A 20,010-nucleotide genomic window follows, 5' to 3' on the forward strand; every position below is an offset into this window, starting at 1 on the left:
GTAAGTATTGTGTGGGGTAACATAAAAGTGCTATATATAATACTAGCTGTTACTGAAATCCTCGCACATGGAAACATTGGTCAGTTACAAAATTACATAAAGTTCTGTTTACCAGGCGTTTCCAACAACAGACAAATAAGATTGACAAACATATGCTATAAAAACTGAATTTAATGAGGATCACACTTTCACTAAATATTGAATTCAGTTGTCATTTTTCCTTGAAAACAATCTTGCGTAAGAATTATTATAAACTTATGCAAGTCTCAAACCATGTTATTATGAATCTACATAAGACGCAACAAATGCCATTAATTAAATACTATTATGACGCGCCGTGGATCCTTTAAGTAATCACACTGTTTGAACCGCGACTTTCACAAGGCAATTTAGAACATGTTCACATATTACCGCACTTGCTATTGAAAACGCACCCTTAACTTTAGCAACATAAGGTTTAATTTTCGTTGCAGGGTGGTATGCGACGGGAGCAATATTTAATCTTATGATGAAGGAGCTTAATAATTGCGGATAGTTGATGGTAGACCATGCCGACAGAGTTTTACAACAGTGGGATGTACTCTGTGAACATTGTTGGAACATATTTTGTTTTTCATAATCCTTGATTTGTAATAGTTGGACGAGCCTTGTTTCATGAAGCGTTGGCATTTTTAGGCGATGTTCTCATGTTCCTGTCGAATGGGTGAAAACGTTATTTTGATTATTAAGGCTCCACTGTCACTGGACTATACTAATAAATCGTTTACGTAAATGGTCTAACAAAAATTAGTAAATTAGTAATCTATGATAGTCGTTATTTTTGCCTTTTTTATCGACATTGTCTTTTATACTCGATACTTATAAAGGTACGCCACCCTTCGTAGTGGCGAGTCCAAAATTAAAGCCCAAACCTATCCTCAAATCAACGAAAACAAAACAAAACAGCATCTACAGTCGCAAAAATCAAATGCAGAATGAAGCAAAAACAACAGCCAAACGATATTCCAAAATTAAATTCTGTTTTAAAACATTTTACAATACATGTTTGATTTCATCTCAATTGAACGTCAATTCATACGAGCTCGGCCGAAACTCATCGTAAATGAGCTAGTCACGTTCACTGAGGTATTAGGTACGAAAATAGACTTCTAAATTCAGGCTAGTACTTACCTAACTTTATAGGATGATGATATGATAGTATTTAGTATTATGTGGAGTTAACACCTAGGTATGAATATTATTGTAGGTAATTCTTTCACTACATAGGGAATATGTATTTATGAATTGTAATTTATACCAAAAATCATAATTACCTAAGTTGGTGAACAAAAATATACATAAGTACGTACCTCACAAATGTACTTAATTTACATCGCTAATTATAAGTCAATGAACTTATAAAAAAATATGTTTACCTTTCAAAGTATTCCTATATTTAATCACGTGTAATAATAGCTCTGTAAGTCTTCCAACTACAATTAAATTAATATAAAGTGCATTTACAACTGGCATTTATCATTATATCGTGTTATATATATAGCCTCTTTGCATAATACCCCGAGGGCTCTTACAAACACCCACACATGCAAACCCACGCACACAGCCTCACCAGCCACGTGTAATGCAATTACTTTCGTGGACCGCATCAATATATTCAAGCACATATTATGAAAAGCAAAAACACGTTGTTAAATTACTTTTGGAACCAAACTTCCCACACGTTTTAAAACGTTAATGTTATTCTTTGACGGTGTAAATTATATTAATGCATATCACTAGCACTAGGTATTTTAATACAGTAACTGGCGGTTTCACTCACGTTCCGCAAAAATCACTTCCCGTAACCAGTTAAAAAGTAGTTTGTATCCATTTTCAATCTATCATAACATTTACCTGCTATCGGTAGTTAAATAACAAATATTGCCTTGTTACAAAAATAAGCATTTACAAGTATATTTTTTGTATCCACATCAGGAACGATAAGTACTGTAAATATTACAGTTCTCAAAGCTTTTGCTCTCCGAGTTAAATCAAAGGACTTTGTAGCTTTACTATTTGATTTTGTATTTCTCTTTTTGATTTTTGTATTTGTATTGCTCCATAACTGCAATTATTTATTTTATTACTGTGTACTCAGTTTACTCATAAAAGTCCTTTGAATATACCACGGAAAAGGTAAACACTAGCGAAACGGGATAAAGTAATGGGAACTTCTTTAAAGTAATTAAAAATATATCCTAGAATATTTTGTTATTATTAAAGTTCCTCTGAAAAAAAAATATTGGCTCATTTGAATAAAGAGATTACTTTTTATGAGACCATAAAAACCTATTTTAATTACTTCACGTTTATTACTCAAGATAATTAACTCTGAAGTTAAATCCATATCAAGAATAAAACATCAACAAAAAACGGAGGCAAAAAATATTGTATTTTCCGTAAAAATGTTCCAGGTACACAGTGGTCACAATAAATTGCATTTGTCGGAACAAAATCGATAAAGTATTTGACAACTGCGATGCGACGGAATGGAAAATAAAACAGCATTATGCCGTTCAAAAAGCCGAGAGAAATACAGTTTTTATTGCAGTTCAGTCAATGGTACAATCAGATATCTAAGTATTAAATAATTATTTTTAGTGTTCAGCTTTTAAGCTTTGCAAATTAAAACTTGAATGTTTTTTACTACGTCACACCATTTCTGGGAGGGACTTTTGATTATAAAGACAATGTATATGCAGACTAACACATACAAGTAAAGCTCACGCGCTTTTTGGAGATAAAACATAGATCTATGTCGGTTAACGTAAATAAAACTTTTCTTTTTGTAAAAATAGATTCGTAATATACTGTAAAACAAAATATACGCAAAAAATACGCCAACTTATATGGATACTTACACTTTTAGTACAAAAAAATGAGAACTCGGTTCAGTTTCTCAAGTACAAATCGATATGGAAAACAGGTAATTTGTCATCACAAATCGATATAAATGTCAACTGTTTACGGGTCCTGAGGGCTATTCGCGTCACGTCTCAAGGTACAAAATGTAGATGGACTTGTCTCAAAGTGTTTTTGTCACATTTAAATACAAATAGGAGAATTTAAGGTAGAAAAGAATTGTGTTTCTTGGTATATAACTTATTGGCATAGAGTTTTTTGTTAGGGTCTATCAAAAAAAAGCACACCGTGCAAAAAAATTTAAAAGTCTTTACTACGCTTACATCGTCAAATGTAGCTTAATTAAAGTTCAAAATACAAAAGACCTGCTACTCAATACATTAATTTCAACGAACTCAATCCTATGATTATCCTTCCACAAACCTGGAATAATCTCATCTTCCTTGTTATTCTAATTCGCCTTTTGGACATTTAGTCAATGTTTTTGCCCTTCCTTTTTCCTTACGCTATATTACCCTACCCACCTTCGAGTGTGTTGACCTTTTTAGGCCTATGTACAACTCCGGGGCCTTATAACTTCCATGCGAAAGAATCGGTTTGCAATTTTAGTGTATAAACAAAATTAAGGATCATCCTCTTTTTAGCATTTATACCTATAATTCTTCATAAACACTATATGTTCCGTTCAAAATGTCCATTGAAGCATTTATAATTAACTCACAGTCAAAGTATGAAATTGTATTAAACATTGAAATGTTACCGTCCCGAAATCAACATTAAAAACTTATTTTTAAACGTCGTTGAGCAAAATACAAATGAGTTTTAATTGAAATCCATTGGGAAAATATCGGTTCAATTACTGGTTTAAAATTAAATTAAATACAATAAGTCTACCGTAATAATAACGTTGCTGATGCCTCGAAACAATATACCTTGGAATGCAAATAAATGAATATGATTAAATGTCATATGGCAGATACACGTGAAGTTACACACTAGCGAATTTACAGCTCGGTTTTTCGGAGCGAAAACTTATCACACAATTTACAAAACAAATAATTGTCGAATATACAAAAATTATTTTTATATAACCAAGCGGTAGGTTTTGCGAGTTTTGCTGCGAGTGGGAAAGCGGAGCGGAAAATCCGTCAGTGTGACAACGCTGTTTTAGACAGTGCAGATCATAAACCGCGACAATAACGAGCGGATTCCATCAAATCTAGGTAGTTTATGTTCTAGGTTAGAACAAAAAAAGCGCGCTTACTTTCAGTAACCGGTCATTGGGTACAACCAAGTCTCATATAAATGAATTTTCTATCATCATTTTGTCTTCTTAAAACACATCAATTAAGTCTTGAAGCCGGTCCTAATTAGAAGTCTAGGTAAAATAATAAAATTAACTATAGCTTATGAAGTGTAATATGATCCAACTGTCGAAGTGTCTCTATGTAAACCTATTGTTCTATTAACGTCACGCTTACGAGTATGGTAGGACATGACGTAGTCTTAGCATGTGTATTATAATGACCTTTGCAAGGCAACTGTTTTTTCATTGCATAGCTGGATAGATAAGCGATTATCCGTCAGTTTCACAAAGCTCCATTAAAGTTAAAGCTTCATAAACGATTTCTGACACTTTTTATCTTGTTGACAAAGAAAGAGTCAGCAATAGACTTAAAGAAGCTTTAACTTTAATGGGGCTTTGTGCAACTGACGGTTGGTTTTTATAATTATTTTAACAGTTGGTACAACGCGATGCCCTCTGGCCTTTAAGTGAGTACTAAAAACAATATTTTCCTCCGGTATCATTCAACTTAAACATATCTACGTAAGCTGACCTCGCCTTGCAACAAAATGTCTAATAATCCCTTGAGCCACGAAATATTTCTTTTATATCATTTTTAAAGTGTCAACTTCTGTGCTAGCCACTGACGGCTTTATTTTATCGCCAGAAATTGGATTAAATTGTCAATGGCTACTACCTCTTTGGTTTTAGTGAAATCTGGAATTGTTTTACTGAAATATTTTTTGTGAAAGGTGGCAATCTAATGATTTAGAATTTTAATCCTCACTGATATTCTAGATAGGTATAATCTGCTTTATAGAAAGTGGGACGGTCGAGCAGTAGTATTGGTAGGTTGTAAAGCGTGATTATGCCAATGCTCATGCCTGTAATTCTGTCATTATCTATAGTATAAAGTCATCAGTCATCATAAAGTTCACAAGTTTTGTTTTAGGTTAAGTGTTTTCAGAAATATTTTTCTTCTTGGAGAGTCGATAATTATAAGAAATATTTGGTTGCATAACAGTGCCGCACACGACTGGACTCTCGCCTACTGGATATCGATAGAGACCATTATCATCATCATCATCATCATCATCTCAGCCATAGGACGTCCACTGCTGAACATAGGCCTCCCCCTTAGATCTCAACAAATACCTGCTGGAGGCGACCTGCATTCTAAGACCGTTATACCTACCTGAATACCTAAGCGGCGCATTACTCTTCTTACCTGCACCCACTTACCTGCCTCACAGCTCACGATACAACCCCTTAGAACTTCAATACGTACCTCGGAGTAAGACTTCTCGATGGCTGACCGCTTGATGGTATAGGTCCGCAAGTCTTCCAGCAGATCGCACTCATGCTGGTTCTTAGCGTGGAGCTTCGCGATCTGCTCTGTGTGCAGGTTTTTGAGAAATTTCGTATAGTTACTCTGCAACAAGGAAAAGAAAAAAGTGTTAAATTGTGAGCTAGTATATGTTTGAGATGAAAAAGTAAAGAGACTTGTTGCACATTAAACTATCCTTAGAAACATCGCAAAGTGCAGTTTAAACTGTTAAATCTTTGAGGTATTCGTGAATCCATCCTATCCAACATTTCAGTCGGCGAACTCCGATCGTCGTATACTACGCATCTCTCAAGCCCCATTATTTTATTAGCAAAGTTGATTGATCCTAACGAAAAAATGCTTAAATTTGAACGCAAAAGTCCTAATTCCTTCACCATGAAATGTAGCTCGACAAATCTCTTAGTCACTACACATGTGAACATTCAAACCACATAATCTTCGACAGACACTATTCGATTAACAAAGTGAGGTAATTTATTTCATTTCACGGCGCACAAACGAGCCGAGTCCTCTTGTCTGCGGAGAAGTAAAACAATCCCCTTACTGAACAAAAGAAGTGGAGCATTGCAATTAGATTAATCACGACTTGATTGATCGTTACGGACAATCAATGGCTGTGCGATTGCTAATTTAATTTGTTACCGCTCGATGCTGTTGGAGATGCAAGGATCTTCTATTTTGGAACTTCGAAAAAAGAAGCTGCGTTCTTTAATTCTACAAAGGTATTCACAAAGTGGTGATGTAATTGTTATTATTCTACTGCCGTGTTTTTTTTTTTAGAAGTCACTTTTGATTTGGATGGCACTATAAACTGTAGATGCGACTATTTGAACAACTTTGGCAGTCGTTACGGGTAACCAGAAACCAGAAAGTCTGACAACCAGTCTTACTTGTTATTGGTTTACCCAGGTAAGTCCAGTCGCTCCTTACAAAGCACCGTTACTCAGCTGCACCCAGGTGAGACTGGAAGCCAACATAGTTCAGAAAAAGCTAAGCAGGTGATGATTTTACTACCACGCATTCGAAAAATAATCAAAGTGGAAAACTTTGAGTGTCACATACTTTCTCTAAAAGAAATTCATCATCATTATCATCTTCCTGCCCTGTTCCCAAGTCATTTGGGGTCGGCGCAACATGTCTTTTTTCTTCCATTCCTCTCTGTCAGACGTCATACTTACATCCACTCCCTTCTGCTTCATGTCCTCTTTCAGGCAATCAATCCATCTTTTCCTCGGTCTACCTCTGCCTCTCCATCCTTCCACATTCATACTTAGCACACTCTTTGTAGCATGCGTTTCACACCGTCTCATCACATGCCCGTACCACGACAAACGCTGACCTCTCATTTTTTGTCACTGGCGCTACTTTCAGGCTTCCTCTGATATACTCATTCCTCACTTTGTCCATCCTTCTCTAAAAGAAATTGCCTAGGAATTATTCCAGATTTGAGTTGGAACCCAATACCTACAGACGAAAAAATTTATGGAACATTTCTGCAAACTAACAATCCGGGAACTTACTACCGTTCTCGGCATTATTAAGAGACTTGCAAAAGTCAAGTCGAAAACTCATCTTTACATCGCGTTCTCACATGGAAGTTCCTACTGTAAGTTATTGAATACCACCGGTTTACGGATCGGTGACAATATGCAGTTCTAAAACTCTGAAAAGGTACCTACTTTCACGCCATATTACATATATCTCCCGAGCCTTTTCCCAACTATGTTGGGGTCGGCTTCCAGTCAAACCAGATGCAGCTGAGTACTAGTGTGCCACATTAAAAAGTGTTCTGGATAAATATGATGTCTAGAAGTAAATCTTAATGCTAGAATGCTAGAAGTAAGCTTAATGTCATCTTACTAACTCACGAAGGCCACGTTAGGTGAAAAAAGGTTAGGAAATGGACTTCCCATTAGGAGTATAAGGATTATATTCAGCATTTAGTTCTAAAAATAAGTTAGTAGTTGAAGTTGATCTTTAACATTTTGTATGAGGCATAGAATGTTCATTTATATTCTATACGGTTTCGTTTAATTTTTAACTTAGGCCTTGAAATTCTAAAAACTCAATTAGTGTTATAAAAAAAGCCTATTTATGGTATTACAAATGTTAAAATACATCTATAGTTAATTCAAGTGAGCATTTCGTTGTTTCAAATCCTATTACACCAATCGACTTCATAATACAACATAGATACTATAGATCCACCTAAAGCAGGAATATCTGCGCTTAGCACAACAATCTATTAATAATCCCGTCGAATTCTGACTAAATCTGATGCCTCGATGGTTCCTACCAACGTTCAGACATTATACGTCTAGACAGACACCCTTTGAGGCACTGAGCTAGGATAGAGATAAACATCTCTCTATAATACCTATCGACTAGGATCTTAGGACTAAAACCTCATTTGTACTGACTTGTCTTTGGTACTTGGAAGTGTTCTGAATTCGAATTCTGAGTTGTGCATTATCGTGGAAGAGGTATCGTGTTTTAAGGAAGCGGTGAAGTGTTGTGTGGGGTCGTGCATTTGATTACTGGTTGAGACAAAAAGTTAACGTTTAACATAGTTAATCACGAGCTGCTTGGTTTAAATATTTTCAAATTGTGTGAAATAATAATTAACTCATATACCTATAAATACAATTAATGAAGTCATCATCTCCTCGCTCGACCTCATATGAAAATATTTAGGCTGTTGGCGTAACATACAATACAACGTATGGGAAGAAAATGTAATATCGTCATTTAATGTCTTTGTAGCAACATAATGCCAAACTTGTACTACATTCAAAAGACCATTAAACACGGTATTCATAGTTTATACGCGTACAGACAAAGATTGGCGACAGTGGTATTTACTCGACCTAAATTACTTCTCTCTCGGACAAAATGCATAAACTGGGGGTGCATTGTGACCCGCTTACGACTACCTACTGACTGCTAAGTATTTAAAATAAGTATGCTTTAATTAAAATTGAGCTGCAGCTCATTATAATTGTGTTCTAAATGTTAATGGCAAAATAAATGTAGGTACGGCCCTTATTTTGTATGAAAAAAAGCTGTAAAGCTTTTTGAGTAATAAATGGTGTAATTAACATATCTGGACATTATTTTATACACCTAAGTATTGTAATAGGTTAGATAAAAAGACTAACGGCCAGTTTCTTCATCAAAAGTTAAAGTTAAAGTAATGTCTAAATTTAAAGTAACGGTCAAATTCGTTTTTTCAAGGCTAAAGGACAGCAAAACTAATAGAAAAATTGAATTTAACCGTTACTTTTACTTTAGACATTACTTTGACTTTTACTTTGGCTTTAACTTCTGATGAAGAAACTGGCTGTAAACGATGACACAAAAATTACTTATCTGATTTGACCCGCAAAATAGGCAAATTTGCATTACATGTACATAAAATATGTATGTAGGTACTCATCCTATAGGATATCTTCAATTCTTATTCTAAGAACGATCCACTGGCTCTTGAATTTCATCACCTGCCTATCCTTTTTCCAATTATGTTGGGGTCAGCTCCCAGTCTCTGGATGCAGCTGACTACCAGTATTTTACAAGGAGCGACTGCCTATCTGACCTCTTCAACTCAGTTACCCGAGCAACTTCATTATAAAATACCGCATGTGTGACACGGCTTTACATCACTCTTAAAAACCAAATGGCTGCTAAAATTTAACAGTATTAGGTCAAATGATATCTAAAGTGAGTTACAGGCTTGGTTTGGTCTCGGGTCTTGCAAGCGGTGGCGAGCTGGTACTTGAGCGAATTTCGACAAAGTTCTAAGTGTAACAAACTTGCATCGTCATGGCGCCTGGTTTAATCTGAGAGTTTGGCGATAATTGTTGCTGAAATTCGGTTAATATTTGGTGAAGAATTGTAGTGTTATAAGCGTTCGATTTAGAGTGGGCACATTTGGGGTTATAAATCAGTCATGAAGATGAATGGCAGTACGCACATAACAAAGATCAAGTATTTAGCCGGCATCAGACTGACAACACAGATTTTATTAAAAAAAAATGACAACCAGTTTCGTCAGCAATGCGCATACTCTTGGTACTCTTGAGCATATGTACTTATCTACAGTTTTCTAGATTACATTCCATTAAATAATTCAAAACTATTTACAAACTCGTTTTATAGTCTCGTCACCAGTTCACAAGAAGCAATTATAGTTGTTACTCCACTACATAAGTATAACATGAGAATCTAAAGTGAATCTGCAACGATATTACCTACGTAAGATCATTAAAATGGTCCTACGAAGTTTCTATTTATACTAGTATGTAAGTAGATAAGTAACACAATATAACAACGTTTAAGTTGTTCCCCAATACAATACAGTTATATGCACTCCTCGAAGTCACATGTCGGCCAACTTTTCTCATAAAACATGCGACTTTGTTTGACTTTAAAATTTCGTCCTGTCGCACGAAATTGCTGACTTACGTCTTACGTAACTCATCCTCGTAGCAAATAAATGATATTACAAGAAATATTTTTAGAATCGTTTAAAGAACTTTAGAGTTGAATGAGTTAGTCTTAAAATAGTCTATTCAATTTCACATAAAGAGCTATACTTGGCATAATAGGAACCTAAATATAGACAGCTCTCGACGTCAGAAGAACTTAATTTCATGTTGATGAAATTAATTTTCTATTATTATCTTTTTATTTACGGAACAGAGAAGTGGTTTACAAATAACCAACTCCTTTTCGCCCTTATCCCGTGGTTTGCCCAAAACAAAAGAATATTGTTTTAAGGTGGATTTGTGCATCAAGATATAAACAATATTGTTATTTCCTGTTTGCAATACATTACAGCTAATAGAGTTTATTAGATGTTTGTTTTTTTTTTCTATATTTACAAAAGCATTGAGTGAGTCAAGTATCACTTTCTGAGTATTTCTGACCCAACACAAAATCTCAGAAAATGCAAGCAATTATTCTCGAAGTCCTTCTATGGGATTTGCTGAAAGTATAAAAAATACACGTGGATGAATTCTCCGAAAAACTAGCACTAACATTGTTTTAACAATACTCTTTACTTGCAGCTAATCCCGTCAGGTATCCTACAGTAAACTAAAAAGATTAGTCACTAACGCATTCATTTGAAATTCCTTTTCAGTATCCATTAGTATGTTATACCGACTTAGTCGCACCATATTAAGATTAGCCGGTAGCTGCAACGCTAGGATACAAAGGACTTTAGTCACTTTGTCAGTGCCAATAGTATTGGCTTTTGTTTATACTTGGTAATCCCATATTCTGGAACCATGGCTAATGCTTCAGGACTCAGGACGTCTAACTCATTCAGCCTCTAGCAAAATGGAATTAACGGTGGACAATGTGCAGGACTGTCTGTGATTTTTTGTAGCAAAAACGATTTTATTTTACAGATTATGTAGCAGTGTTTATCTTTGTGAAGCATAGTGAGGGTTCATTATGATGGAGATTGCCAAATAAAAAACATTAAGTGCCATTCAACAAAGTTCTGATCTATTCTCTCCATATGACAGCATCATTTGAAAAATTATCCTCACGAAAGATTCTAAAACTAATTCTTCACAAACTTCATGATAAAACTGTAATTCTATATAACTCATTTGTAGAGCTGAGCTATCCTCTGAATTTGACAAAGAAAGCAAACGTCATTAAAGTAAAGCTTAGTTAAAATTTAATTCCTATCCCAAAATCATAGTCTCACACAGTCCTAAATTATGAAGTGTGACGTAAATTCCCGGATAGTGAGGAACAATGCCTCAGGTCACGGTAGAACGGCTCTCAATACATTTTATAATCGGCTTTGTCTTCCATAGAGGTTTTAGCCTGGCTGAGAGTCCAACGTGACTGCCAAAACTGTGGTCAATGCGATAGCCAGAGTCGATGGTTAGATACATAAGAATCAAATATCTTCTAAATATCTTTAATAGTATGAGAGCACCACCCCCGCACACTAAAGGCTAAACAATAGGTACGCTGACAGTTGACCCGATGGTTGGTAAACATTTTTTTTTTTCAAGAAAATCTTGATTCCAATAAAGTTTTCAGTCGCCCTCTCAGATCAGATCCTTGTAATGTGCGTACCACCATTCATCTTCATAGCACTTTTGTAGCGTGCAGGTTCTCTAAAGAATATAGACTGCACCTTTCTTATTGCAGAATTCAACACAAATGTTATTCCATTATCTCAACTTTAATTGAATTATATCAAACTTTTTAATATCACAAATATCTCCGATCTCTAACAGCAGGCAAAATAAACCGATTAAAGAAACTCATTTCCATTCGCAGATTATTAACAGATTACGTCAAACAAATCCGTCCAATAAACTGGAATACTATAGTTCGGCCATTCAGAGAATGCGTTCCTGACACGTCGCGATTGAACTGACGACGTAACTACATTCATTGATTATTGATATAATAATGTTGTTTTAATGCTCCTCAATTGTTAAAACGGTAAACAACCAGCAAAAATATTTTTATCGTAACTGCAACGCCATTGCAAAGTTACGTCGTCAGTTCAATCGCGACGTGTCAGGAACGCATTCTCTGAATGGCCGAACTATACAAACAAACAAATGAAATGAGACATTTTCCATAATCCGAAAAGCGGCTCAAAGTAATACTAATTGATACATTGCGTTCTATGTTCAATTATGTGATTGGTACGTGAGCTTTATTCCAGCGATGTACACCAATCCTTGCGTTGCTGATTTAATATCCTGATGGAACCAATGCCCGCACCTAGTATTAGTTACAAAGTAATCCTTTGATACCCGCATAAAGCTGTATTGGAAAAGGATTTGTTAATATCCTAGTGTTTACTCTTATAATACTGTTGATGTGGCTTCTCTAACCCGTGCCTGGATGTAATATATTTTTAATGCATTAATTAATTGACATTGTCAATATTCTTTCAGAAAAATAAAGAAAAACAGAGTGGAAAACATACATTTTTGGTTTTCATATCAAAGACGAAAATTAAGATTTATATTCTCTAAAATACCTGAATCAATACTTAACTGTTGCAGGTAAATAGATATGTCAAATGCAATCAATTAAAATTAGCCGTAATGTAGGTAGCTTTTACATAATGTAAGTAAGTTACCTATTGCGCTTAGTACGTAGTTCCTTCAGAAAGCCGAAACCACTTGCCGGAGACAATAGTTTTTTTTTTTTAATTTATAGTCGTAACTTACCGATCAATTGATTTATAAATACATAACGTAATGAAAATAAAAAAAAATAGAATAGCTCGATCCCATTATATTTTCTAGCTCCTTTTACACACTTTATCCACTTTTTTATACACTTTTATTATCCAAGCTTCGAAACAAAAAACGAACTAATTTGATAAATTATTAAATCTGTACCAATCCGCTTGTTATGAAAAACGAATAAAATACCAAACGCAATAATTGTGAAAGCAATTTTTTTGCTTCCATTTGCAACGGTATACTCCGGCTAATTGACAATTATTGGATATTTTGTTAGAGCCAGCAATTTTATCAATAATTCTAGTATCTATGATGGTTTAGTTAGAGGTTTTCGTTGTTAGAGGAAGAATTTATAAGTGCTTTGAGTTTTTGAAATGTTTTTTTTTCTATTGTATAAGAACATTTTAATCGACAGTGGTAATTTTTATTGTTTCATTGCAGGGAAGAAGCTCTTCGAATAAAGAGAAGGAATGAGCATTGAAGTAAATAAGTACGTAATTGTGGAGTAATTATGATTAAAAACCAAAAATGTAGTACCACAGCATTAATTTCAATACATTTTCAAATGTTAGGAAAGGCCATATTTGCTCAGTCTACTTCAGAGTTTACCCTCCAAGCAATATAAGTTTTTGGTCTGGATAAAATTTGAGCAAAAGATTAACCTGTGGAAATTGACGAGCAAGGACTTTCAAGTCCTGACGCTGTATTAAAAACTGATATTTGATGGCAGTCTGGTATTTCATATGTTCAAGACATACTAATAGTAAACTTAATACTCTTTTTTTTTATTAACATCCCAAATGCTACACAGGTGGTACATTTAGTCTAGAAACAATATGGAGTCTATAGGAGAAGTTATAAAAAATAACTAAGTAATTAAAAAGTTGAAAAAAAATCTTAACTTGCTAAAATTGTAACCCAAATGTCATATAAAGTATGGATGTATGTGCCTATCTATGTCAGTTTGTTACTCTCACAAGCAAAAACTACAGGATGACTTTTAATTGAATTTTAAACGAACAAATATTTTAAGATATAATTTTTCATTATCGCATGAAACCGGGGCATGTCCACGGAAGAAATTCTCTATATTTTATTATTGAACGAAGAATGCATTCGAAGTAATATCAGTAATACCACTGAGGAATCTTTGCGATTCGAAAAGGAAGCACTTCGAATAAATAAACAGGACTTGCTTTTAATTGTTCAGCCGTAATAACCTCCTGCGACGTCTAACCACCTCCAAATGGGGTGCTGCCCCGAATGTCCTGCGTACCACTGGATTAACATTATGTTTTTCTGCCGGTGAATATGCTTGCCCGGTTTGGGGTCGCTCCACGCACACAAAGGGGGTGGATGTAGCTCTTAATGAGACGTGTAGAATAATTACAGGTTGTCTCAAACCAACACCGGTTCAAATGTTATATCCACTCGCCGGAATTGCACCCCCAGCGGTACGCAGGAACGTGGCTGCCTCCCTGGAAAAAATGCGCCAAGAAACGGACCACCGTCATCCGCTACATGGCGCTAGACCACCGTGCAGCCGACTAAAAAGCAGGAACAGTTTCCTCGCCAGTGTAGCCCCAGTTAAAGATGCTCATAAGACCCGCATCGAACAATGGGAAGAACTTGCTCTGCCTGACTTCCTTCCACCCGTAGAACGGCTTCCACCAGGTTACGACCAACCGTGGCCTTTATGGAAGTCTCTTAACAGGCTACGTGCACAGGCAGGCAGGTGCAGGGAAAACCTATGTAAGTGGGGCTACACTGACGACAACAGCTGCGGGTGTGGTGCCATTCCACAAACCATGCGGCACCTTCTATGCTGTCCACTATGCCCCGACAGCTGCATAGTGGAGGACCTTTACAACGCTACTGACAATGCCGTATGCGTAGCGAAATATTGGGCCTCCAAAATTTAAGTTGCCATCGACTCGCCAAGAAGAAGAAGCTTTTAATTAAAAGAAAATTAAATAAATAAAACCTTTTTTTATTTTTTTTTTGGTTGGTCCATAACTACTTATATTGTGTTTAACTAGCACACTGTCACAACTATATAGTGTACAGATACAAGAATTTAACTAAAAAAATAGAAGTAATCTTTACAATTATCTTTCAGGTAAATTGTTAAATTTTTAGGGATATTTATAGTATAATTTTTTCAGGTAAATTGGATACTTTTTCAGGTAAAATAATACCAGTCTGAACTATTATTAGGTATTTTTGAGCTTTTTGTCTATATAATTTGAAATTTCCCCGAAATTTCTTGAAAAAATCCTTGAAATTTCTTTTGAGATTTCTATTAAATGTCGTGAATAAGTTAATTAAAATGGGCACCATGTTCAAAATTTTAACAACACAATCTTTTTACTGCCACAAATTCACGGCTTGCCTGTGTAGGTATCGACATGTATTTAAGCACAAGTGTTCGTTACTTAGCCTGAAGATCAAAGGATTAATCAAGTAGCCAGCTATCAAAGGATCGCTTAGCTGCTGACTACATCAAGCCAATAGTGCTGTACTCTATAGTGTTATCGATATCGATAAGCTGTTGGTTTTGATATGCTCTTGCTATAATACACTTTACAAGCTTAGACTTAAAGTTCGCAGGTATATTCTTTGATGACATTTGGCTAAGATTTAAAAAAGTTACATTAAATACCTACAATATGAAGATCTGAAATAACAGATTTCGTAAAATCGTAATAGACTTGATGTCATAAATTGACGTTTTACGTCAATTTATGACGTTTTACGTCAATTTATGACATTTAAATAAAGTTAGAAAAAGTGATGTCTGTAAATTATTTGCAGGAGAAAGTTATATCTAAGCGGGTGCGTATAGTGATAGAGATAAGATAAAGGAAAAACCTTTAGTGTAAGTGCGAAGTTTTATGTCAAAATACAAGCAAATAAATAAATATCGCGACACTTTCACACACGGCGCCTACGGTATTTATTACACGCTATTATGAGCATATGAGGCATTATGAGTATTCACGGTATTTATAAGCTTGTGTTTTGGGTGTTAACATAACTGATAATGACAAATACATATACCTACTTATAAACACATTATGGAACCAAAACCACAGACACAAATGTCGACCGTACCGGGAATCTAACCCGGGACCATCAGTTCGGCATCATCATGGTCACCATCACCATTGCACCAACGAGTTGATCAAGTCGCAGTGAATTGTGCAATTTACTTCGCATAGAGAATAACTATAAATAATAAAGCTTCAATTATTAAAAGATACAAGTTATTTTAAACTGTAGCCACAATAGAACTTAGTGTGATAAGGTCGTAAGTGAGTTCCATTGACGCCTCCCGATCAATGAACCGGCTCGCTCGTAAATATTGAAAACTTAATACTTCGATGTCGAGGAAAACTATTCAATAGCTGTTCTTTTTAATGTGTTTTTAATAAAAAAGATAAATAAGGGCGGTCAGTATTGTACTTGATTCTTAAGTTAATTTAATCGGTAAAGTAAAGGTTAATTTGACTAATAATAAACACAAAATGAGGTTTAATATTTTGATAAAAAGTCTTTTTATATCTTGAATATAGATTTCATAATAGTGTTCAAACATTATTTTCTAAGGTAAGTATCTATAGGCTATTTAGTAAAAGGTTACAAATATAGACTAGTCAATATCACCTTCAAAGCATAGAGCTTTTTCAATGCTTTCATCAAAACAATGGCCGTCCATTCTCTCATTCCATTCTCTCTGATACCTAATACTTTCACATAATGCGTCCAGCCTTCAGAATACAGAGGTTTTAATGCATTTATACCTATTTTCTAACCACCTACACCTTTTATGGCAAAACTTATTAACTGTCTCAAATAATGTCATAACGATTGTCTACGCCTATGTGCAAGTATAAGATTATTTTGACTCACGCCAAAAACATTTTTATTTTAAAATGTGACTTTATCTTTTTACTAAATTTTAACTTCGTCTACATGAAATTTTTACGTCTTGCATGTATACGAATTACGTTAACTTTCTACATAATTTGTGTACGTCTAAGATTGTTTTTACATGGTTTTCTATTCTATATTCCACTAAATTTTAGTACAAAATCTCGCTGCCAAAGATTTACCTTTGAACGATTTGCGTGAAAGCAAGCAAACAGACCTACTTTCACATTCAGGTAAACTAAGGATTATTTAGCAACATTAATTCCCGCCCAATTCTGTCAGTCACATAGAGTTTTGACACTTACGTCGATAACCAGCTGTCAAAATTCAGTAGAGGTGACGTCATTGAGTTGTGCCGTCGCAACGAGCAATTTATTCCCTGCATTTGTTCCAATTGTACCCAGAATACATCACTTTCACGTCACGGCTTTTACGAAACTATTTTTCGACAGCGCATTCAATTAAAGCCTGGCCCACCTTTGTTTTAAAAGGAATATTTTACACTAAAGGAAAGGTCAGGCGTTCTATCAGATTGTGACACGGATGAATTTCGACAAAAAATCAAACAAAAAAAGACGAAAAAACTACCTTTCATCCTCGTATATTCTCTCCGCTCTGTGTGTGGAAACTATACATTGTGATGCAAGAACAGGGAGATCAAAGAATTCAATATAAGCAATATACGGTACCTAGCTATTCGAACTAGAAAACTTTTTTTTTTGTATATATGATTACAAAACGCAGCGTATATTCAGCAACGTTTACCCAACTTAATGCAATACACAAAACCATTTCATTAACCTCGCTCTTTAAGTTAGAAATATATTTTATATGTTAGAAACATGCAAAAGCAAATTAAATAAAAGGACTAAAGATTTTACGGGTACTCTTGTTTTCACGGTAATCTGAATATGCAACTATATAGATTCTGGTATTTACAAACGTGATCGTATGTATTTGTTCGAGTTTATGTTTTGTCCTCTGGTCGTGATCCCACACTCCATATACTTTTCAAAACAAAACATTCCTGGTACTAGACTGAATCTATAACACTTTTAACACGTGATTTTGAAGTGGAAACTTGATAAATATTCATGTTTTTATTACGAAATATTTTATTTCGTGAAAAATTAAATTCACTGAAAATATTGCACTTAAAATGAATACAGTCCATTTGTATCAAATTCCAAATTGTACGAATTTATTTTGCAGCAAAATTTTAAACTACGTCGAATTGTAAAAAAAAAACATGTACATAGCCAGGTATTGGCTGCGTGCATGTTTTCCGTGATCGAAAATTCTTGGAATATTTAAAAAAAAATAGAGGTAACTCGATTACATTCGTCTGAGTTTCGAGCTCCGTGTTTCTCTTGTTTTTATTTTACCAACGTTTTTAAAAAGCTACGTTGGTGTTTTTATATGAATTTTGTATTTTTACATGAAAATATTTTACGTATTTCGTCTAGTTTTGTAGGTACTCTGAAAACCGAGTAAATAACCAGTATTCCTTTTTAGGATAAATAAAATAACGAATTTGAATTTTCAGGGAGTTTAGAGGTGTAACATTATTTTTGAATTTAAAATAATTGCATCCGTCTCCGAGTCGTTGTCAGAAAGATCTGTACTGTACTTGTTTATGCTAACTGTAATGAGAACTCGACTGCGAGCATTCGGGTAGTAGCTTTTTAAATTAACTGCTAACTATAGACTAACTGCTACCAGGACTCTTTGATCTAAAACTTGTTTGTGGGTATGACAACCAGTTTGTTTCTATCCTTCTAACTAATTTACCCTGCATCAGATTTTTGGTTTCGAGGTCACACTAGTGGATTTTTGTTAAAGAGTGGATTTTTGTCACTGACTGTTTTTGTTGCAGCTGCCAGTTCTGTCAGTCAGTACAAAAAATGCTGTTTTCTTTAGAAAATTAATAGCTGTCAACTGCACGAAAAACGTTATCGCACGGTGTTAAAAAAAATACAATTGTTTGATTAACATTCACAGACGGACCCGGTTTTCGGTTTGTAAGCAAGCAGTGTCGCTCGGAAAAACCGAGCAGAAAATCCGCCAGTGTGAAGATGCTGTATTAATTAGTTTTCATTAAACTAATGAAGTTTATTTACTTTATGGTAGATGAGAGTTTTTTATATATATATATATATTTATTGTGTAAATTATTTCTTGGAGATAGTCGTACATCGCTAAGTTTCAGATCGTAATATTCTATCGACCTCATTCGCTGGCCGTGAATCCAGTCGCGAGGGCATTGTACCTCAGTTCAATCATTGATGAACTGAACTTTACACGTATGATACAATAACGAATGTTTGCTTCTCATTATTGGAAACTTCGATGTGAGGTGAATAATTTATTCTTGGTTTTGATATTTTGAAATAAGACTACTTACGGTATAAGGGTTTCAAGTAAAATAATCCTGACGCCATAGAGTATGATGCTTCAAAGCTTTCACACAAAGATTTTTCCTCGCATAGAAAAACCGAGCGTTCAACGTTTACGCGCCAAATAATTAGCGGCAATAATCTGTTTTTTGCAAAAGTTATCAATTGTTTGCTCCTTACGAGTCCAGCGTTGTCGCTCGGGAAAACCGAGTGGAAAATCCGCCAGTGTGAATGTGTAACTTGAAAACAAAATGAGAATTTGCTCGTTTTCTTGTAAACTATAATAAATGTAGGCAACCATATCAATCACGTGAAGTAAATACATATATTTGGAGGAATTTGTGTGATATCTCGCTAGAGAGGCCTCGGCCTAGTCCCTTGGGTTTTATTGCCTATATTTATGGCTTGACCCTTTGTTTGTGCTAAATACCCTTACAAGTTATGTTTGCGCTTATTTTTGTATTGGAATCGCTATTTGTAACGATTGCTTTTGTTTTTTTATTCAAATACAATTCATAGGCAATTACCTATGCATGAAGAAAACATGCTGCGCCGACCTCAAATAAAATCAATATAAGTGCGGGAGGATGATGATGATAATGATGTTAATATGTTTTTTAAAAGTGTCAATAAAATAAACTATAGGTACTGTAGTAAAGTCATTTTTTTTTATCCTACTACTGTAGTGGAAAGACCTACCAAAGAAGCTGCCAGTATTACCAGCTCACTTAACTATGGTTATCCGATACCCAAACCATATAAACTCAATTAAAAACCACTCTTAATTCTACAGGCCGATAATTCAATTTCGTATATCAATTAATTTCAATTTTAAATACTCGAACCTACTCAATAACGTCACTGCAATATGCTGATAGGTGAGATCGTATGATACAAGTCCCGTTGACCAAA

The 20,010-nt window shown here is 34.9% G+C and overlaps 1 protein-coding gene across 1 annotated transcript in view; it reads right to left on the reverse strand.

The window, feature by feature from the left end:
- The window catches only part of LOC124645110 (protein nervous wreck-like), a 120,754-nt gene that overhangs the window by 68,569 nt on the left and 32,175 nt on the right, over positions 1-20,010 (reverse strand). The window contains exon 2 of the mRNA XM_047184856.1: positions 5,475-5,618. Within this exon, the coding sequence (XP_047040812.1) occupies positions 5,475-5,618 (144 nt within the window). The remainder of the gene's footprint in view (positions 1-5,474; positions 5,619-20,010) is intronic.

Source organism: Helicoverpa zea, chromosome 31 (genome assembly GCF_022581195.2).
Source record: "Helicoverpa zea isolate HzStark_Cry1AcR chromosome 31, ilHelZeax1.1, whole genome shotgun sequence".
Lineage (NCBI taxonomy): Eukaryota > Metazoa > Arthropoda > Insecta > Lepidoptera > Noctuidae > Helicoverpa > Helicoverpa zea.